This window comes from Podarcis raffonei, chromosome 8 (assembly GCF_027172205.1).
Source record: "Podarcis raffonei isolate rPodRaf1 chromosome 8, rPodRaf1.pri, whole genome shotgun sequence".
Classification (NCBI taxonomy): domain Eukaryota; kingdom Metazoa; phylum Chordata; class Lepidosauria; order Squamata; family Lacertidae; genus Podarcis; species Podarcis raffonei.
The window spans coordinates 164,807-186,727 of record NC_070609.1 but is presented as its reverse complement, the minus strand read 5'-3'; the positions used below and the strand labels follow the sequence as shown (position 1 = coordinate 186,727).

The 21,921-nt window shown below is 52.4% G+C and overlaps 1 protein-coding gene across 6 annotated transcripts in view; it reads right to left on the bottom strand.

Moving 5' to 3' along the window:
• Positions 1-1,756: 1,756 nt before the first annotated feature.
• The window catches only part of SPTBN4 (spectrin beta, non-erythrocytic 4), a 92,929-nt gene continuing 72,764 nt past the window's right edge, over positions 1,757-21,921 (bottom strand). For all 6 annotated transcript variants that reach the window (XM_053397593.1, XM_053397591.1, XM_053397592.1 and 3 more), the window contains 11 exons: positions 19,437-19,814; positions 16,805-17,049; positions 14,823-14,961; positions 14,495-14,579; positions 11,501-11,697; positions 10,152-10,801; positions 8,117-8,198; positions 7,670-7,953; positions 6,264-6,437; positions 3,945-3,987; positions 1,757-2,444 (listed from right to left, as the gene is read on the bottom strand). In XM_053397593.1, the coding sequence (XP_053253568.1) occupies positions 2,280-2,444; positions 3,945-3,987; positions 6,264-6,437; positions 7,670-7,953; positions 8,117-8,198; positions 10,152-10,801; positions 11,501-11,697; positions 14,495-14,579; positions 14,823-14,961; positions 16,805-17,049; positions 19,437-19,814 (2,442 nt within the window). In that variant the 3' untranslated portion in view covers positions 1,757-2,279. The remainder of the gene's footprint in view (positions 2,445-3,944; positions 3,988-6,263; positions 6,438-7,669; positions 7,954-8,116; positions 8,199-10,151; positions 10,802-11,500; positions 11,698-14,494; positions 14,580-14,822; positions 14,962-16,804; positions 17,050-19,436; positions 19,815-21,921) is intronic.

The following is a 21,921-nucleotide window of genomic DNA, read 5'->3' as shown; positions in this document are numbered from 1 at the left end:
GTCTCAAAGCTCGGGCTGGAAATGGAGGCGGGTATTGACTTGTAGGAAGGCGTTTCACACTGGGAGGGGGGCTTAAGGGAGTCGCTGGCCGTCCTGGGAATGGGACACACTGGGCAGGAAGGCCACAGGTCAGTGGTCAAGCACCTGCTGTGGATACAGAGAGCCTGTCTGAAATCTCAAGAGAGCCACGGTCGGTATCCAAAATACGGATGGAGCTAGCTGGACCAGGGGTACGACTTCAGCATCTCCCTGAGCTCCCAGGCGGAAAGGATAGGAGCTGCTGACCCTAACCTGCCCCCCCGAGCTGCACAGCTGGCTTCCAGGACAGATGTTGCCTTTCCGTTTCCTCTCTGCACTGAATGGGAAGAAGAGCTGGAAGCCAGGCAGGCGGACTTGAAATCAAGTCTTCAAGGGGACAAAGAAGGGTCGGGGTGAAACATCCAGCTTGAAAAACCCTCGCCAGGACCGGTCCAGCCTCTGCAGAGTAAAGACCCACAGAAACCTCCCTTCCCTCTCAGGCTGACCTCATCATAGGGAACCCAGGGGTCATCTGGTCCAACCCCTGGCAAGGCAGGAATCGCAAGATAAAGGATCCGAGACGGTCTCTACTCTCCGAGGGCGCAGGCAAAGCGGATGTGCTGTTCTGGGGCAGAGGCTGCCTGATGGAGGCCTCTTGGGGCCTCCGCTCTGGCTGGGGACCAGCTCTCCAAGCCCCCCCCCCCGCACCTCCTGGGGCCGTCTCCAGGTGCAGTTCCTGACTCTGCTGTTTATTGCATAAAAGCACACCTCCGTGCGTGACGGGTGAGCCCCCTCCCCGAGGTGCCCCTCCCCAATAGCAGAAGTCATGATGGCAAGGGATATGGCTTGTTAAGAGCAGTGCCAAAGCGGTGCCCGCGGGCTTCCCCCCCTTGTGCTGCTGATGTGAGTTTGTGCTCCGAAGTCCGGGCGCCGTTTGCGCCTCCTTTGTGGGCTCCTCCTTGGAAGCTGGAGCCTGTTCTGTCTCGGATGCCCCCCCCGAGCCCCAAAGATGAGGCAGCAGGAGCAACAGAGCCCCAGGCAGCTTTGGAAAAGGGGGGAGCAGGCAGCCTCCCCCCCTTGGCCCCTCCACTCTCCGCCTCTCGAGGGACGCAGAGGAGGTTTCTGTCCGGAGGGCATCGAAAGGGCGCGCAGAGAGAGAGGCGCAAAGGCAACTAAGGGGCAGATGGCTTTGCGAGGGAGATGGGAGCAGAGCCAGACACAGATGGGAAAGTGGCCAGGGGCCGACACACACACACAGCACCCCAGACGAGACGTTTTTCCGGGTGGGGGGCAGGGGAGCGGCGTGGGGTCATCTCTGGACTTGAGTAATGCGTCGAATGCAGTTCCTAGGAGTCTGATTGCTGACAAAGCAGGCGGCGAGGCGGACGCAGGCCGGGGGGGTCTGGAGCGATGCCCCCGCAACCGCCCCCCCAACTCTCACAAAAAACTGCCCCCACTAGAGCAAGTTTTGTTGCTGATCGGAAGACAAGAAACTGGAAGGAGAAATTCTTGCAGAGAAAGCAGAAACAGCCAGTCGCCACCTTCGACACACCTCCCTTGAGGGCCGTTGTCAAGCAGTCACTTTGAGCTCCTGGGGAGGGATGGGGGGGGCGAGCTGCCTCTTTCCCCTGGTGGCAGCAAAGGGGGGTGGCCCTGCAAACCCCCTCCACTACCATGGCGCGTGGCCCTCACCTGGCCTGCCTCTGCTTCTGCCTGGCACGGGTCCCATTTGGAGGACATTTTGGAGCGGGGAGCGGGGGGAGAATATGAAAAGGGGGGTTCCCTGGACACAGATTGGACAAAAGCAGAAGATGTGACTCCGTGGTTGACGGGGGCGCTGTTTGTTCCTGGGCACCAGCCATGGGAAAGCAGAGCAGCCTCCTGGGCCCCGCGCATCCGCCAGGGTCACTTGGGTGCCTCTTGGCAGGAGCAAGGGTGGCAGGCTCTGGGGACCCTCTGGGGCACCAGCTCCCCCCCTCTGCGCTGGTGGAGCCTCACCCCCCAGCAATTCACTGTCTCTACAGTCTTGGCTGGTTCAGCAGATACAGAGGGATCAGGCACCCCCCCACCTCGGGGCCCCTGGAGTGCCTTGGCGCCTGGCCGTGGCCCTCCCCAAAGACCCCCAGAGTCTGCCCCAGGAAGCTCTCCTCCTCGCGTAGGCCGAGGGCCACGGGGACCATGGGCCCAGAGTGTCCGGCGGCGCCTCCGTCTCCGGGGGTTCCTCACAGCAGCCTGAGGGCCCTGCGGCCAGAGGGGCAGCCTCATTTCTTGCGGCCCGAGGTACTGGCCCTGCGGTCAGCGTCCCGATGTTTGGGGTTGCCCTCGTCGGTGGAGGAGGTGGTCAGCAAGGCCTGGCTCCAGCGGGCGATCTCGGCGTGCTCCGCGATGGAGGCAGTGAGGGCCTCTAGCCAGGTCTTCAGCTCCTCCTGAAGGAAGGAAGGAAGGAAGGAAGGAAGGAAGGAAGGAAGGAAGAGAGTTAAGGCCAGCAAAACTTGCTAAAATGTATAAGGTGAAAAATAAGGAATGTTGGAAATGTAAAGAAAAAGAGGGAAATTTCTATCATATGTGGTGGACTTGCAGTAAAGTAAAAACCTTCTGGGATCAGATACACAGTGGATGCTCGGGTTGCGAACATGATCCGTGTGGGATGCATGTTAGCAACCCGCAGCGTTTGCAACCTGCGCCTGTGCGTCTGCGCACGTGTGGGTTGCGATTCAGTACTTCTGCGCATAGTGCGATTTAGCGCTTCTGCGCAAGCGCGACCGCCAAAACCCAGAAGTAACCCGTTCTGGTACTTCTGCGTTTTGGTGGTCTGTAACCTGAAAAAATGCAACCTGAAGCAGCTGTAACCCAAGATATCACTGTATCCCGGTTTGCTACCTTATTTTGGATTAAAGGTAAAGGGACCCCTGATCGTTGGGTCCAGTCGCGGACGACTCTAGGATTGTGGCACTCATCTTGCTTTATTGGCCGAGGGAGCCGGCGTACAGCTTCCGGGTCATGTGGCCAGCATGACTAAGCCGCTTCTGGCGAACCAGAGCAGCGCACAGAAACACAGTTTACCTTCCCGCCGGAGCGGTACCTATTTATCTACTTGCACTTTGACGTGCTTTCAAACTGCTAGGTTGGCAGAAGCAGGGACCAAGCAATGGGAGCTCACTCCGGTGCGGGGATTCGAACCGCTGACCTTCTGACTGGCAAGCCCTAGCTCTGTCGTTTAACCCACAGTGCCACCTGCGTCTTGATTTTTTGGATTGGAATGGTTTGTATCGGCCTAAAATGGTTGAAGAACACCACAAAATGGATGCTGTTGAGGAACTATTAATGAACTGTGTTGATCAAAGAGCTAATGGAATGAGCACGTTCTGGCAAAAACAATATGATATGAATGGTACATGCAAGGAGGCGTAAAACTGGCTATAAAACACTAGTCTCAAACAATGCCAGGAGCTACACAACACCAGGTTCAAAGAAGAAGAATCATGAAATGCCAAGAACATGCCAAGGACCAGAAAGTCTGCCAAGATTCAGATAAACAGATGAGATCTGACCTTATTTCATTTGTAAGCCAGGAGGAACATGGCCTGGGACCCCCTTGGCCCATGAATGAATAGGATTGATACAGTGACTAAGGGTATTTGAATCAGTTAATTACATTGCCCTGGTATCACAGGGTCCCTGTTTCATAACCCTGCCTTGTTCTGTCTCTGCTCTGGGACCCCTGGACAGTTAAGTCCAGTCGAATTCCATTTTGGGGTGCAGCGCTCATCTCTGCTTTCAGGCCGAGGGAGCCAGAGTTTGCCCACAGACAAATAATCATATATGGGATACGTATATTGCTGCCAGATCCAGGATTTTGTATGAACTTTTTTTGGAAAAACAAATAAATTTAAAAACACCCTTCTGAGAGAGAACAGAGAGCTCACCTCGTCCTTGGCCTGCAGGAGGAACTCCCCACCTTCGCTAGTCCTGGAAGAGAGGAGAAGCAGCGGTTAGTCCAGAACAGAGGAACAGCCTTGGGCTGGATCCGGCCAGTGGCCCTCCTGCGCTGCACTGCCATTCAGGGGCAACTATGGAACTCCTTGCCACAAGAGACAGCAGTGGCCAGCAGCCTAGATGGCTGTAAAAGAGGATGAGGCAAATTTAGGAAGGAGGAGGAGGAGAGGGCTGTCAATGGCTCCTGGGCACAATGGCTGTGCGCTGAATCTCCGTTGCTGGGAACCACAAGAGGGAAGAGTGCAGTCGTGCCTGGATCCTGTTTGCAGGCTTCCCATGATGGGCCTCTGGTTGGCCCCTGTGAGAACAGGATGCCGGACTACATGGGCCAATGGCCTAATCCTGCAACCAGGCTTTCCTTAAATTCTTATGGAACCTCCAGGTCCAGAGGTAGTCTATCTTGACTCCTAGGTTCTTTGGGTCATTTGATCACTGAGAACAGGATGTTGGGCTCGATGGGCCCGTGTCTTTGGTACTGCTGCCCCCCTTTTTGGATGCTTTACTGGTTGAAAACTTTATAATAGAAATGTACAATAGATGTTATAGGCAAAATGAGAAATAAAAAATAATTATTCATTCTTTAACTAATACTTGCTTTGTACATCCATCTGTGATTAAATTTGACAAGACCTCCGATCTTCCCCTTGCGTTCCCAAATTAAATTCCTTAAATATGCACTTAAACTTTGCTTTCTACATGTTATTTAACTTACTATAGATTTTATTTTACAAAATTATCCTATTTACACACCAAAGCTCAATCAAGACCTGCCAATAGATTGATCTTTTGACAATGTTCTTTTATATAGACTCAGTATAGATATCCCACTCTCTGATAAATTTTTCATCAGCAACGTCTTGTAACCTTGCTGATAATCTTGCCAGTTCAGCGTACTCTCTTATTTTATTTTGCCAGTCTGATTTAGATGGAATATCCTCTCCCTTCCAGTTTTTTCGATTAGAATTCTGGCTGCCACTGTAACATACATAAGACTCTCCTGAACTTTTTGGGGATTTCATTACCCATAATTCCTAGCAGGGGGCTTCAGGTTTCTTAAGGAAGGAGCATTTGCACATTTTCTTCAGCTCGTTATAAATCATTTCCCAAAATTGTCTGATCTTTTCACTGTTCCACCACATGTGGATCCATGTGCCTTCAGCCTCCCTGCATTTCCAAGAAGTGTTTGTCCTAGATCTGAATATTTTGGCTAGCTTAAAAAAAGGTAAAGGACCCCTGACAGTTAAGTTCAGTCGTGAACGATTCTGGGATTGCGGTGCTTATCTTTACTGGCCAAGGGAGCCGGCGTTTGTCTGCAGACAGTTTTTCCGGGTCATGTGGCCAGCATGACTAAGCTGCTTCTGGTGAACCAGAGCAGCGCACGGAAACGCCGTTTACCTTCCCACTAGAGCTGTACCTATTTATCTACTTGCACTTTGACATGCTTTCGAACTGCTAGGTTGGCAGGAGCAGGGACCGAGCAATGGGAGCTCACCCCGTCGCAGGGATTCGAACCGCCGACCTTCTGACTTTCTGATCGGCAAGCCCTAGGCTCAGTGGTCTACACCACAGCTCCATGCGCGTTAAGTTGGGTAGCTTAAGAGGCATTAAATGCCACCTGTAAAGCATTTTCATGCAATTTTCTTTTAAATCATAACATGATGTTAATCTAATGTCTTCCTTCCAAAGTCTCTCCCAACTTCCCATGCAATGTACTGCTGCCTTCTGACCTCCTTGCTGGCCTGGGGAGAGCCTGTACCCCTCGCCTTCATTCCGCACCTTGGTTCCCAGGAGGGGCACCATCTGTGCCCTGCCCCTGGGCACAGCCAGGAGGGGCTCCCTTGGTCTCCAGCTCCTTGCCCACTCCTTGGGCGCCCTCTTTGGAGGGAAGGAGCAGAGCCCCCACCCAGGGCTGTCTTTAGCAGATGGGCGCCCCCAAATTACCACAGATAGTGTTGGGGTGGCCGTAGCTGTGCACTGCCAGCCATCCGGGGGGCGCAACTCTCCCCCATGCCGCTGCAGGAGAGCGATCCCCACAGAGGTTTGGGAGTGAAGTTGCACGCCCACCAGCCTTATGGTTGGCGGGGCACAGCTGGTGGGCGTGCAGGGAAAGGGGAGGCAGCCGCCAATGCCGCGCAGCTCCCCCACTTGCTGGGGCCCCCTGAGAGGCCGGCGCCCTGGCGCGATGCACCCCTAAGCCCTATGGGAAAGATGGCTCTGCCCCCCCCCCATATCCCAGGAAGGAGGCTCACTTGATCCTCAGGACGTTTTTCTTCTTCTTGTAGGCGCTGGCCACCTCGCTGGTGGCGTTGAGGAGGCTGAGGAGGGGCTCGTTGGCGTGGGTGCTGCCCGACTCCCGCCCCTTGGAGTCCTTGTAGAAGCCCAGCTCCCCCTTATTGAGGACGCAGAAGAGGTTGATCCAGGACCTGCCAGAGAGAGAGAGAGAGAGAAAGCCGGCCGGGGTCAGCACCACCCAGGAGCCCCCCACCAAACACAAGTGGGGAGAAGATGTTCGGGGGGAACACCTGCTTGGCATGCAGAAGGTCCCAGGGTTGGAGCCCCTCAAATTCCTATTGCAGACCACCTCTTTCTGTGATGCTTGTGTGATGCTTTTGGGTGATCATTGGCTAAGAGGCCAGGCAATTGCTAAAGTCTTTAAATGAATAAATATTATAATAATACAGTGGCCCCTTGGTTCTCAAACACCCTGGTTCTCAAATGCCGAAAACCCTGAAGCAAGTGTTCTGGTTTTTGAATGATTTCAGAAGCCGAACATCCAATGCAGCTGTCGGCTATTCTTTCCTGGGCGCCTGCACCAATCAGAAGCTGTGCCTTGGTTGCCGAACATTTTGGAAGTCAAATGGACATCCAGAACAGATTAAGTTGGGCACTTTTGCTTTTTGCTCTTTATTTTGCATTTTTGTTCTTGAGGCTTTTCTGGTTAATTTGTTTTTGTGACTGTGTGGAACCCAGTTCAGCTACTGATTGATTGATTGATGTTTTGCATGACTGTGGAAATGGATAAAAGCCCCCCACCCAAACAATGACTATCATCAGCGCAGGTAAGAAAAATAAATTCATGTTAATTTTTATCATCTACAATACTGTCTTATTTATTTTATAGTACAGTACATTGATTTTTGCTTTCATTTTATGGATCAATGATCTTGTTAGACAGTAAAATTCATGTTCATTTGCTGTTTTAGGGGTTGTTTTTAAAAGCCTGGAACGGATTAATCCGTTTTGCATGACTTTCTATGGGAAAGCGTGTCCCGGTTTCGGAATGCTTTGGTTTCGGAATGGACATCTGGAACAGATTAAGTTTGAGAACCAAGGTACCACAATAATAATAATGATGATGATGATGATGATGATGATGATGTTCCTGCCAGCACCCTGGCTGCAGCATTCTTCACCCATTGAAGGCAGAAATCCACCCACCAAAGCCCACGGAAGCCAAGCAGAAGCTCCTGGAACTGGGGCCACGTCTGCCCCCCCCAGCCCAGCTGTGCCCACTTGCTTTGCCCTCCTCAGGGCCCTCGGGACTGGCCCTTTTCAGCAGGGGGACGCGGACCCGCCCCACCCCTTTCCTTTGCCAGTCCTGTGGGCGGGTGGGCAGGGAGGGTGCTGGCAGGAGCGTCCCCCCCCCGCGACTCACCTGTTGGAGGCCTTCTTGTTGGGCCCCTCCAGCTCCAGCTTGCGGAGCAGGTAGCCCTCCTGCTGGACGGTGTGGGTGGGGGGCGGCGGGGGCGGGGCGCTGGTCTGGGCGGGGGCCGAGCGGGACCGGCGCGCCTCCCCTGGCGGAGCGTTGGGGTCCTTGGGCCGGGGCCTCCGGCGCGGCTTGGGGCGGTCTCGGGCGCGGGGGCGGTCGGGGCGGGGCGTCCGGTCAGGCAGCATGTCCAGCCCGTTGGGCAAGCGGGCCGGAGACTCCCTCTCGCGAGGCTGTGGGGGAAGAGAGAGAGAGAGAGATGCTTTGACATCTTCGGGGCCAAGATGGCGGACTCCCAAGGAAGGTCTTGTCACCCAGGCTCCCGCAGATGTGATGTGAACCCAGGAACCCAGGGGTGGCATACCCAGGGGCTGGGTGAAGGGGGGACGGACTCACCGTGGCCGCTGCTGGCGTGGCCGCTGGGCCCGTGGACTCCTTCTCCTGCAGCTGCTCCACGATGTCTGCCAACGTCGCCTTCCTGCGGGTGACCAGGAAGAGTGTCAGAAGGGTGCCCCCCGGGAGATTCAGGAGGGCTGCATCCCGTAGGCATGCCACCCGTAGGCATTCCCTCCATAACACGCACAGACATTTCCCCTTACTTTTTAGGAGGAAAAAAGTGAGTGTTATGGTGCAAAAAATACGGTACATGAAGCCGCTGGGAGAGATCATCAGGGGGTTTGGGCTGGGTGTTCATCAGTATGCGGATGATACCCAGCTCTACCTCTCTTTCAAATCAGAACCAGCGAAGGTGGTGAAGGTCCTGTGTGAGTGCCTGGAGGCGGTTGGAGGATGAATGGCGGCTAACAGATTGAGGTTGAATCCTGACAAGACAGAAGTACTGTTTCTGGGGGACAGGGGGCGGGCGGGTGTGGAGTGTTAGGATATTTCCGTTCCACCTTAAAAGGGAGCAGGATGTTTGTGTCACAGCCTGCGCATTTCCTGTCTCACAGGCTGTTTCTGTTGTCTGTTCCTTTCGTTTTCGGCTGTTTGCCTGAGCAGTCGGAGCAGACGGTCATGTCTTCTTTTGTTCTGACCTACGCTGAATAAACTGCAAATATGCTGTCCTGCTGTGCAACTTTTGCTGTGTGAATTCTGCTGATAGAGTGTGCACAAGCCTGAGGCTTCATGTCGCCAAATTGCTGATACTGCGTGACTACGGGAGGTCGATGGATCGTCCGGCGCTGAGCTTGGGGGCTCAGATGGACTTTATCTCCCTGGCAGTATCCCAACATGGAGGACTCCTTGATCCTGAATGGGGTAACTGTGCCCCTGAAGGACCAGGTGCGCAGCCAGGGAGTCATTTTGGACTCACAGCTGTCCACAGAGGTGCAGGTCAATTCTGTGTCCAGGGCAGCTGTCTCCCAGCTCCATCTGGTACGCAGGATGAGACCCTCCCTGCCCGCAGTCTGTCTCGCCAGAGTGGTGCATGCTCTGGTTATCTCCTGCTTGGACTACTGCCATGCACTCTATGTGGGGCTACCTTTGAAGGTGGCCTGGAAACTACAACTAATCCAGAATGCGGCAGCTGGACTGGTGACTGGGAGAGACCGCCGAGACCACATAACACCGGTCTTGAAAGACCTGCATTCACTCCCAGTATGTTTCCAAGCACAATTCAAAGTGTTGGTGCTTACCTTGAAAGCCCTAAATGGCCTCAGTATAGTATACCTGAAGGAGCGTCTCCACCCCCATTGTTCTGCTGGACACTGAGGTCCAGCTCCGAGGGCCTTCTGGCGGCTCCCTCATTGCAAGAAGCCAAGTTACAGGGAACCCGGCAGAGGGCCTTCTTGGTAGTGGCGCCTGCCCTGCGGAACGCCCTCCCACCAGATATCAAAGAGAACATCAACTATTAGACTTTTGGAAGACATCTGAAGGTAACCCTGTTTAGGGAAGCTTTTAATGTTTAACAGGCTATTGTATTATACACCCTACCCATCTGGCTGGGTTTCCCCAGCCACTCTGGGCGGCTCCCAACTGAATATTAAAACCAGAATCAAACATTAAAAACTTCCCTTAACAGGGCTGTCTTCAGGGCTGCCCAAGCCTGAATGCTGCAAATAGCAGAGCTGGAAGGGGACCCCAGGAATCATCTAGACCAGCCCCCTGCTGCAACGCCACAGGAATGACAGCTGGAAAATATTTGGAAGTTAGCTATCTGACTTTCATTGAAAACCTCCACTGCCTTGCTAGGTCACAGAATCATCCAATTGTAGGGTTGGAAGGGACCCTAAGGGGCCATCTAGCCCAACCCGCTGTAGTGCAGCTATCCCAATGTTGCATCCCTTTTAAAAACCTAATTTAAAAGTCACTTGCCCAAATTAAGCAAATGCTTTCAGCTGAGCGGCTGGCTGGGGGGCACTGAGCTGTGCTTTCTCCCCCTGCGGCCACCAGACCTGCCTGCTTCGCCCGCCCCCCCTTGGCGGCTCCTCACCCTCCTCCCTTGGGGTCGTTGCGCTGGGCCTCCTGCTCGCTGGACTCCTGCCTCTCCAGCCGCCTCTCGTGCCGCTCTCGGCCCGCCTGCCGGGGCGCCTCCTGCTCGCTGGACTCCTGGCGCTCCAGCCGCCGCTCCCGCCTCTCCCGACGACGCTCAGGCTGCTCGTGGCGCGTCGGTGGCGCCTCCTGCTGCTCCACTGACTCCTGGCGCTCCAGCCGCCGCTCGTGGCGCTCCCGGTGGCGCTCCACGTGCGCCTCCACCCGCCCGCCCCCCTTGGTCTCCATCGCCTCCGGCCGTGAGTCCGGTCGGCGGGTGTCTTCCTCCACGGCGGTGCCAGCCTTGCCCTCCCCGGGCGCCTTGGCCTCCGGCGCCTCCTGCAGCCGGTCGATCCTGGGCTGGAGGCGCTCTGGCTTCAGCTCGTGGCGCACGTAGCCCACCTTGGCCTCGCCGCGCTCGGGGGTCTCCGGCTTCAGCCCGTTGACCAGGGCCTGGGCCTCCCCCCGGCCGCGAAGCAGCAGCAGCTCCTTCTCGTGGAGGGGCTGGCGCAGGAGAGACTTGTGGCCCAGCTCCGCCGGGTCGGCGAAGACCTTGCGGCCCAGGAGCGGCGTGGGGGGCTGCTTGCTCTGCTCGGCCCGCAGCTTCTCGATCTGTGGGGCAGGGCACAAAGGAGGGTCAGCCTGGGGAAAACTATGGACTTCTTCTTATTCTTATTTATTGACATACACATATTACACATCTTACATATACTCAATTAAATCAAAACTCCTTTGGGGAAGGTTCTCAGGCAGGGTGGAAGGAGAAAGAACTTGGCCATGTGAAGACCACCTGGTGGGAACCCTCACACATCTGGCTCTCAACTGAAAACTATATGCTGATCTCCGCCAGCAATTTCTAGATCAACTTTGTATCCCCAAATGGAAACCAGAGTCAGAGGTCATACATTTTCTATTACTGGGGAACGATCAGGAGCTCACCAAGCTAGTGACTAAATATCTCTGTTTGGTTTTTTGTCGTTGAAATACACTGCAGACGTCCAATATCCCTGGAGACCTGGAGATGTGACCATAGACTGCTCTGCCTCCTTTCTTTTAGCAAATGTTTTGTGCCACTGGGGAAGTGGTAAATCTGTATTGATTTGTTTTGGATGTTTGCATGCGATGCCAATAAAAGGTTTGATGATGATGAGAATCTGAAACGTAGGACCCCCCCAGGGTCATCTAGTCCAACCCCCTGCAAATCAGGAAACCCAGCTCAGGAATCCCTGCCCGGTGGCCGCCTGATCTCTGCTTAAGAACCTCCCCCTTCCCCAAGGCGACATTCGCACCCGCTCCCTCCGCCCCCCGTACCGTGGTGAGCCGCCGCAGGGAGCTGAAGCGCTCCTCCCAAGCCGCGGCCGCTTTGCGAAAGGCCTCGTGGCGCCGGATCAGCTGCTCCACCTCGTCAACGCTGTTGCCCAGCTCCCGGCTCTTCAGCAGCGGCTCCTGGGCGGTCAGCCAGGCGTCGGCCACCACCGCCTCCTGGGCAAACTGGTGGACCTCCAGCACTGCGGGGGGGGGGGGGAGAGGGGGAAAGAGCTCAGGGCTTTGCAATTCAAGAATCTGGAACCTGGCCGGGTACAAGACGGGCAGCCGGGGCAGCTGCTGAAAGGAGGGGCTCAGATATTCTCGGCCAGCTGCAAGAACCTCGAACCCAGATTGGTTGTGAGGGGGTCACGAGGCTGTTGCGTGGGCGCTATTGGGTTGCTGTTTTTATTTTTATTCTGCATTTTGTGGTTTTATATCTTGGTTTTATTCTGCCCTGAGACCCTGGGCATAGGGCGGTATATAAAGTCAATTAATAATAATAATAATAATAATAATAATAATAATAAATGATGTTCCTGCCAGCACCCTGGCTGCTGCATTCTTCACCCATTGAGGGCAGGAAGCCACCCCCAAAGCCCCACAGAAGCCAAGCAGAAGCCCCTGGAACTGGGGCCACGTCTGCCCCCCCAGCCCAGCTGTGCCCTCTTGCTTTGCCCTCCCCAGGGCGCACGGGACCAGCCTCTTTTCGGCAGGGGATGCGGACCTGCCCCCCACCCCGAACTTTGCCAGTCCTGCGGGCGGACAGGGAGGGCGGTGGACCCAGGGGCGAATGAAGGCATCGTGACACCTGGGACGGGGCGTCGCTACGTAGGGCACATGTGCGGCATTGCTATGTACGACGCATGCGCTGTACTTAGCGACGCCACACATGCGCTGTACATAGCGGTTTGCTGGTGGCGCCGCTCCAGTGCTGTATGGACAGTGCGGGGATCCTCTGCTGTAGTGGCGATGGAGGGATCCCAATGCCATGCATACAGCGCTTGAGCGGCGCCAGCAACAAACCACTATGTACAGCGCATGTGCGGTGTCGCTACGTACGGCGCACATGCACTGTACATAGCGGTTTGCCGCCAGCACCAGGATCCTCTGCTCGTGGCTGCAGCCGCAAACGGAGGATTCTTCACATGCGGCTGCCGCGGCGCGATCGCTGCTTGCATCGCCCCACCCGGGCTGGGGCGGCAGGGCAAGCACCCCGCAGGGTGCCTTCTTGTCACCCTCCCAGATGTGGAACCCGGGGCACACCGCCCCCACCCTCTGTTGCGACGCCACTGGGGGGGGAGGGAAACAGACCCCCACGCCCAGTCATTAGCCCCGCTGCTGGTCCTGCTGCCTCTCTGGGTGCCCCTGCAGGGCCTGTGTGGGGATGGCCTCAGAGAGACTTCCATATACACACACGCGCACACACACACACACAATTTTTATTGGTTTTACAAACTGATGGAATATGCAGAAATGGCAAGACTGATAAGAAAGGTCAGAGATCAGGAAGACCAAGTATTTTTAAAAGACTGGAATAACTTTCTAAGATATATTTGAGAGATCTCTGTAAACGGTTGCAATCATTGGCAGGAACACGATACTTGTAATGTAACGTGGATTTTGGATACTATGATTATGTAACAGATAGATTACAGTAAAAGATGCAGGAACAAAATTTGGAACTTCCCTGAACTTTAGAGCATGGGAAGTCACCCAAAGATATAAAAATTGGCATAAAATTTGGTCTTTTTGATTGTATTATAATTAGGAATATTTTTAATGTGGGAAAATTTAATAAATATTATTTTTTTAAAAACCCAGACAAAATTTAGAATTGGAATCCATGGAGGGAAGGAAAGAGGTCTCAAGATTTGAAAGAACTTTTTTTTAATGTGTGAAAATGTTACGTTTATGGTGTATAATTTTTATGTAAGGCCCCAGAGAGGCTCCTTTCTCAGCACCCAGAGAGGGCAGCCAGGAGTTCAGTCTGCAGGAGACTCCATGGTCTGTTCCCACCTCTGGCCAATGGAGGCTCTGGCACCCCACTCTGGGCTGTGAAATGAGATGACTCAAGGCGCTGGCGTCATTTACAAAGCCCCAAACAACTCGGGTCGAGGGTGCCTTGGGGATCACCTGAACCCCTCTATCCCCAAGATCCTCTGCAGGAGTCTTGTTGGGCGTTCTCTGAACTGGCAAGGCTCATTTGGCAACACCAAGAAACCGAGCCTTTTATGTCCTCGGCTCTGTCCTCTGGAACTCCCTGCCACTAGAGATTGCACCAATGACCCCAAAGGCTTAGCTTCTCCTTGTTCCCCGACTTGGTGAGGCTCATTTGACAATGAGAAGCTGAGCCTTTAGTGCTTTTGGCCCAGTCTGCTGGAACTCTCTGCCACTGGAGATTCAGCCGGCGTCTTCCACATGAACTTTTACACACTTCCTGAAAACATTTCTGTTCTGCCAGGGGATTAAGAAGACATTATTCCACAATGGTTAATTGAGTTCTGTTTTTCGCTTTCTTGCGGTTCTTATTGCTGTAGACCGCTTTGATATTTGTTTTTATTTTAATGACACAGCAAACGCCTTGGGAGTCGAACATTTTGGTTTCCGAACGATTGAAAACCGGAGCTGATTGTTCCCCTTTCCAAACATTCTTTGGAACCCAAATGTCCGAGGCGACTTCCATGGCTTCTGTGGCTTCGTTTCTGAATATTTTGGAAATCGAACGGACTTCCGGGACGGATTCCATTTGACTTCCAAGGTACCACTGCACATATGTTTCAGTCCATAAATAAATAGTATGTGTTGACAGAGAAACATTGGATCAACTCCCTCCCCCCCAAAAAATGTGAGGATGGGAGTTGGGAGGGAAAGGGATGTCCCCCACTTCCCCCTGGGGGGCTACAAAGCAAACCGTGAGAGGAGGAACAGTTTTGTGGGGTGGATTTTCAGGGGGATATTTTTTTGGGGGGAAGGGGCTGGCGTTGCACCTGGACTCACTTTGCTGCAGCCACTCCCAGTGCCTGTCCCATTTTTCCACCATCTCCTTCTTCTTGGTCATCAGCTTCTCCAGGTGAAGCTTGATCTGAAGCAGAGAGAAGACGAGGGGTCATGTCTCTGCCCAGACCTTGCCTGCCCCCCAAATTCCCAGCCCCCCCGAGAATCCCATTCCCTCCGAAAAGATCTTCCCTGTCCGTCATGCCACACGGTCCTTGAGTGCGGCAGAAGAGAGAAGGATGCCGCCCCCACTTGACCCCACTGCCCGGTGGCCCCCCTCCCGGCCACGGGGAGGGCAGAGGCGGGGCCACAGAGATGGGGCGGAGCCTACCTCCTCGGAGGCGGGGCTCTTGTTCAGCACCAGCGTCTTGCCCAGGTCCACGCAGGAGGCGATGTTCTTGCTGTGGGTCTCAATCTCGCTCTTCAGGCCCTGGTGGTAGTTCATCAGCACTTCCACGGTGGAGACGTCCCTGCGGGGGAGGGGGGCAGAGGTGATGCGAGAGGGGAGACACACACACACACACACACACACCCCGCGCACAGGAGTGGCCAGGGCCAGATTTAGGTTTGATGCAGCCCTCAGCTCCTGAAGGTGATGGGGCCCTTGATATGTCCAGCTGTCCTTTGTCAACAACAAATTGCCGCTGGTTTTGATGTTGAATATACAGTATGCTAGATGGTAATTTATGGACCGAATAGGAATCTCAAGCCATTTGCCCACGTTGCCCTGCAACCAGTCCATGCAGAATATCGGCACCCTATATATAGAAAGGAGCAAACCAGGGATATTTGAGGGGGCAGGCGAGCAGGCGGGGCCCAGGACTTACATCACAGGAGCCGACACAACACAAAACACGGTTGCTGGATGTAGGTTTTATCTTATTTGTTTTTTATCTTATATTTTGGAAATGTACACCCAGTTTTTCCCCCTTTAAATTTTTTGGGGCCCCCAAGAGAGTGGGGCCCTAAGCTAGAGCTTGTTTAGCTTATACATAAATCTGGCACTGGGGGTGGCTTGGACCAGTTGCCTGCCTCTAATTCAGGGGTTCCCAAAGTGGGTGGTGGCACCGGGGGGGGGGGATCTGATTCCTGCATGACAGGGCACTGGGCCCGATTCCTTTGGGGTGCCTTCCAACCATTCCCTGGGGGAGCTTGGGGTCAGCAGAGGTGCACATGACCCCCAGCTGTTGAAAAGGCCAGGGCCTGGCAGTCTGGTGGGAGGCAAGAGGTAGCAGGGAGGAGATGCCCCCCCCCGCCTCCCACAAAGCTGTGCTCCACCCTGCTGTCCTCCGAGAGCTGGTGGGACGGCCCAGTAGACCTGAAGGAGCATCTCCACCCCCATCGCCCAGCCCAGACATGGGGGTCCATCTCTGAGGGCCTCCTGGTGGTTCCCTCGCTGCGAGAAGTGAAGCTACAGGGAACCAGGCAGAGGGCCTTCTTGGTGGTGGTGCCCGCCCTGTGGAACGCCCTCCCACCAGATGTCAAGGAGATAAACAACTATCTGACTTTTAGAAGACATCTGTTTAGGGAAGTTTTTAATGTTTGATGTTTTGTCACATGATGATGATGATGATGGGAGCCACCCAGAGTGGCTGGGGATACCCAGCCAGATTGGTGGTGTATAAATAATAAATTATTATTATTATTACAGTGGTACCTTGGTTCTCAAATGCCTTGATTCTCAAATGCCAAAAACCCAGAAGTAAGCATTCCAGTTTTTGAACATTTTTCGGAAGCCAAACGTCCGATGCGGCTGTCAGCTTTTATTTCCGAGGCGCCTGCACCTATCAGAAGCTGCGCCTTGGTTTTCAAACATTTCAAAAGTCAAAGGGACTTTTGGAATGGATTAAGTTTGTCACTTTTGTTTTTGCTCTTTATTTTGCGTTTTTGTTTTTGAGTTTTTTTTGCTTAATTTGTTTTTGTGACTGTGTGGGACCCCGTTCAGATACTGACTGATGGATTGTGTGACTGCGGAAATGGATAAAAGCCCCCCATCCAAACAAGGACTGTCATCAGTGAGGGTAAGGGGAAAAAATTCATGTTAATTTTTATCATCTACAATACTGTCTTATTTATTTTATAGTACAGTACATTGATTCTTGCTTTCATTTTATGTATCAATGGTCTCATTAGATAGTAAAATCCATGTTCAATTGCTGTTCCAGGGGTTGCTTTTTAAAGTCCAGAACGGATTAATCCATTTTGCATGACTTTCTATGGGAAAGCACGCCTTAATTTTGGAACGCTTTGGTTTTGGAACAGACTTCCGGAAGTTTGAGAACCAAGGTACCACTGTTGTCTTCCTCTTCTTACCTGGGCTTCTCTCCGGTGCCGATCTGGGCGATGATGGTGTCCATCCAGGAGATGAGGTCCCTCACCATGTTGGAGAAGCGGATCTTGTCGGTCGTGGTGGTGATCTGGAGGCGGCAGTCCTCGCAGGAGCCCAGCAGCTCCTTCCAGGAGCGCATCACCTCCTGCTCCTTGGTGGCAATGGCCTCGGCGTTCTCCCCGGCGTAGACCGTCCGCAGCTGAGCCGCCACCTCCTGCAGCTGCCGCACCTGGCGGGGAGCAGGGGGAGGTTAAGGGGGCAAGAGGGGGCTCACTGCGCCCTGGGAGGGAAGGGGGCAGGGCAGGAGCGGGTCTCCGAAGGGGAGTGGGCTGGGTCAGGCCAATGGATCCGGTCCTCACATTGCCAAATCCCCCATAGAACCTAGGAATCGAGACAGACTGCCTCTGGGCTTGGAGGCTCCATCAGAACGTGAGAAGACTGGAGGCTGGATGAGGCCAAGGGTGGCCCATCTGGTCCAGCACCCTGTTCTCCCAGTGGCCAGCCAGGTGCCCAGGATTTGAGCACTGGAGACCTTTCCCCCTCTTCCTGGTATTTGCAAGCGTTGCTGCCTCCAACTGCGGACGGCAGAGCGGAGCAGAATTTAAGGTGCAATTCTTCTACTTTAAGCAGGCAGAGCTCCCCCCAAGGCACCCCAGGAGCTGTCATTTGTGGGGCTGCATGGCTTGGAGAGGAGGCAGGGAAGGGGAGTCCCCTAACAAGTCTCAGCGCCCTTAGAAAACTACAGCTCCCAGAATTCTTTGAGGGAAGCCAGGACTGTTCAAAGCAGAGTCATAGTGAAGCTAACAATATAGGAAGAGCTTCTGGGTCAGGCCAATGGTCCGCTTGGTCCAGCATCCCGGCCTCATGGTGGCCAAGGAGACACCCAAAGGGAAACCCACCAGCAGCCACAGATTCCAAGAACAGCAGCCTCGTCCCCTGAAGTGGATTGCAGCAATTGGGATTCGGAATAATTCCTGCCTCCAATACTGGAGAGCAGAGCCATTGGGGGAAGAAGCCGTTTGTCCAATCCTGTTTTAGAGCCATCCAAGTTGGTGGCCATCCCTGCCTCTTGTGGCAGCGAGTTCCATAGGCTAACTATGTGCTGCTTTAAATGTATGATGTGAATGACCAGAAGCTTTTTTACTGAGTATAGTGGGTAAAGAGATACTGAGACAAGATAAAAAACTGTTCATGTATGCAACAACTGCGGCAAGAATTTTGTTAGCCCCAAAAATGGAAACAGCATGAAATACCAACAAAAGAAGAGGGGTAGATGAAACTGATGGACTTTGCAGAACTGGAGAAACTGGCGGGAAGAATCCGGAACCAGCGAGACCAAGGATTCCAAAAGGACTGGAATAAATTTATATTTACCGTATTTTTTGCCCTATAGGACGCACTTTTTCCCCTCCAAAAATGAAGGGGAAATCTGGGTGCATCCTATGGGGCGAATGCAGGCTTTCGCTGAAGCCTGGAGAGCGAGAGGGGTCGGTGCGCACCGACCCCTCTCGCTCTCCAGGCTTCAGGAAGCTATCCGCAAGCCTTGGGAGCCCGGTGCGACTTCCCGCCAGGCTCCCAAGGCTTGCGGACAGCAGCCTGCAGCCCGAAACCCGGGGAGCGCACTCCGGGCTTCAGGCAGATATCTGCAAGCCTGGGGAGCCCGCTGTGAGTTCCCGCCGGGCTCCCAAGGCTTGCAGATAGCAGCCTGTTCTGGGGGCTGGAGTCAGGGGAAGCTCGGGCTTCCCCAGCCCTGCGCCTGGGGGGGGAAATAATTTTTTTCCCTTTATTTCCCCCCCCCAAAAAAAACTAGGTGCGCCCTATGGGCCGGTGTGCCCTATAGGGCGAAAAATACGGTATATTTGAAAGAGAAATGTAAGCAATTAACATCACTAGCAGGGTTATCTGAAGATCTGTAAGATGAAATTACTACCTATTCAGGTTGACTAATGTAATATCTTAGGTAACGATATAACGAAAACAGGAAAGGAAGTGAAATGAAAAGATGCAGAATTTAAGTTTGTACTATATACCACTAGACAGGAGGGAGGGAAGTCGATAGGCTCAGCTGAGCCAGAGAGGTTTAAAAAGAAGATATGATGTTACACAATGTGATTATATGTAAAACTAATAAAAAATGTTATAAACAAAATAAATAAATAAACGTAGGATGTGAATTAGTGATTTATGGAAGTGAGAGCTGGACCATCAAGAAGGCTGATCGCCGAAGAATTGCTACTTTTGAATTCTGGTGCTGGAGGAGACTCTGGAGAGTCCCATGGACTGCAAGAAGATCCAGCCTATCCATTCTGAAGGAAATCAGCCCTGAGTGCTCACTGGAAGGACAGATCGTGAAGCTGAGGCTCCAAGACTTTGACCTCCTCATGAGAAGAGAAGACTCCCTGGAAAAGACCCTGATGTTGGGAAAGATGGAGGGCACAAGGAGAAGGGGATGACAGAGGATGAGATGGTGGGACAGTGTTCTCAAAGCTACCAGCATGAGGGAGGCAGTGGAAGACAGGAGTGCCTGGCGTGCTCTGGTCCAGGGGGTCATGAAGAGGCGGAAACTATTAAACAACAACAGGATTACACACCTTACACACACACACTCTGCCTCACCTGCGTCACCAGGACCTGCACGTCGTGCTCGAAGGAGCTGAGCATCCTCTGGAGGGTTCCGGCCGAGGTCTTGGCCTCGCGAGCCGTCACCTCCGGCAGACGCTGCTTCTTCTCCTCGATCTGGGAGAGGACGTCCTTGCAGTCGCTGAAGAACTTGTGGAGCTCGTGGGAAGCGGCCAGCATCTGCGCCCGCGTCTCCATCAGCTCCAGCAGGTCGGCCCAGGCCTCGTTCACCCCGTCCTTCCACTCGGCGATGGTGGCGGCGTCGGCGTGGCCGTAGTCAATCAGCTCGTCCACCATCTGGTTGACGGCCGAGATCCGCTCGTTCCCCAGGCTGCCCGTCTCGCTGGCAAACTCTGTGAACTTCTCCTGCAGCAGCTGCAGGGAAGCAGAAAGTGGTACGGTACAACGGCGGCTAGGATTTTACTAGCCCCAAAATGGAAAGAGGACAAGATAATAATAATAATAATTTTTTATTTATACCCCGCCCTTTCTGCTTTAAAAAACGGGCTCAGGGCGGCTAACAGCAAACATTGATTAAAATGCGACTTAAAAACAGCATAAAAACAGCATAAAATACAACATCAATGTCAATAAAATTCAAGATACCAATGAAAGAAGAATAGCAAGTAGGGCGGTTCATAAAAAACTTTTTTTTTTTTAAAAAAATGCCTGCTCCAAAGGTCTTATCTTACTACACTGGGGGTTATATAGCTATATCTGAAATTTCATGCATATCAGTTAATATCTTGACCCTCCTCCACGAAAATAGCTGTTTACTTGGCCGTTTTCCTATGTTGTGAAGGCTGGAATTTCAATTCAGTGGAGGAGGGTCAAGATATTAACTGATATGCATGAAATTTCAGATATAGCTATATAACCCACAGTGTAGTAAGATGGAGCAGGCGTTTTCAAAACAAAGTTTTTTATGAACTGCCCTAACGGCAAGTCAAACTTATGGAATACGTAGAAATGGCGAAACTCACAGGAAAACTCAAGAGACAATAGTAACAGAGACATTAAAAAAGATTGGGAACCATTCATGCTGTATCTACAGAAATACTGTAAAGAAATGGACTCATTAGCAGGATTTGAGGAAACACTTGCAATTAAGAAAAGAAATGTAAAGATGAAGAAAGAACAAGTTGGAAACTAATTGTCAGATATAATTGGAAAGAAAATATGGTACAAATAAGTGATAAGAACATAGGAGCATTTAATTAAAAGATTAACAAAATGGGAGAAAATAAATTAAGCGGAAGTAACAAACATGTAATGAACTAGAAGGGGAAGTTGAGAGAAGTCATAGAGTGGGTGGATATTTGAATTATTTTATTTTTTCCCCTTTATATGATTGATGTGTGGAATATTAAACTGTAAAACTAATAAAATTTTAAAAAGAACATCTGGGGAGGGGGAACTAGACAGAGAAACTGCAAGGACTCTGTCCCCGAGATGCTGCAACTGTGCTGCCAGCGGAGCAAGGCACTCTGCACATGCTCACTGCAGCTGAGCAAAAGCACGGGGCTGTTTAAAAATAATAATAGCAAGACATATAAAACACAGAGAGTTGCAGTCAACTAACTTTTGCTCAAAATACACCCATGGAAATGAATGGACCTAAGTGAGTCATGGCCATTGGTCTCAATGGGTCTACTCTGAATAAAAGTTAGCTGAACACAACCCTTAATTTTTTACATATCTTCCTTTGCTTCTCTGTCCGTAAGAATATTAGAATAGAATAGAATAGAATAGAATAGAATAGAATAGAATAGAATAGAATAGAATAGATTACTGTTACTATTTATACCCTGCCCATCTGGCTGGCTATAAATCTGCAACAAATCAACCAAAAATAGATAAATAAATGCATAAATATTTAAGACATTTCATATATATATTTTATAATATTTTACTGATTTTCCAAAAATAACAAAAATAAAACAATAACAATACAAATTCATAACCAAAAATAGAAAAGTTGCCTTCCCCCTAGTCCCTTCCTTGGTTCCATTATTTGTCAACATACTGCATGTCCACTGTAAATTAAAGAACCATTGGAATTACCATATTTTTCGCTCCATAAGATGCACTTTTTTCCTCTTAAAAACTAAGGGGAAATGTCTGCGCGTCTTATGGAGCAAATGTGTGGTCCCTGGGGCTGGGGGGGGGGACCCGGACTTCCCTCGCCAGCCCCACAAGCTCCGAGAGCGGAGGCAAGGCTGCGCGCAACCTCGCCTTCACTCCAGGACCCGTTCTGGGGGCTGGGGTCGGGGGAGGCTTGGGCTTCCCCTGCCCCCAGCCCCACAGCTAAAAAGGAAGCAAAGACCAAAGCCGTGCGCAACCTCTCCAGCCGGCTAAAAACAAAGCCAAGGCAGCGAGCAGGATCCATCCCAAAGCCATCTGCAAAAGCCGCGCACAGCCTCTCATGGCTGGAGAGGTTGCGCGCGGCTAAAAACAAAGCCAACACAGCAAGCGGGATCCA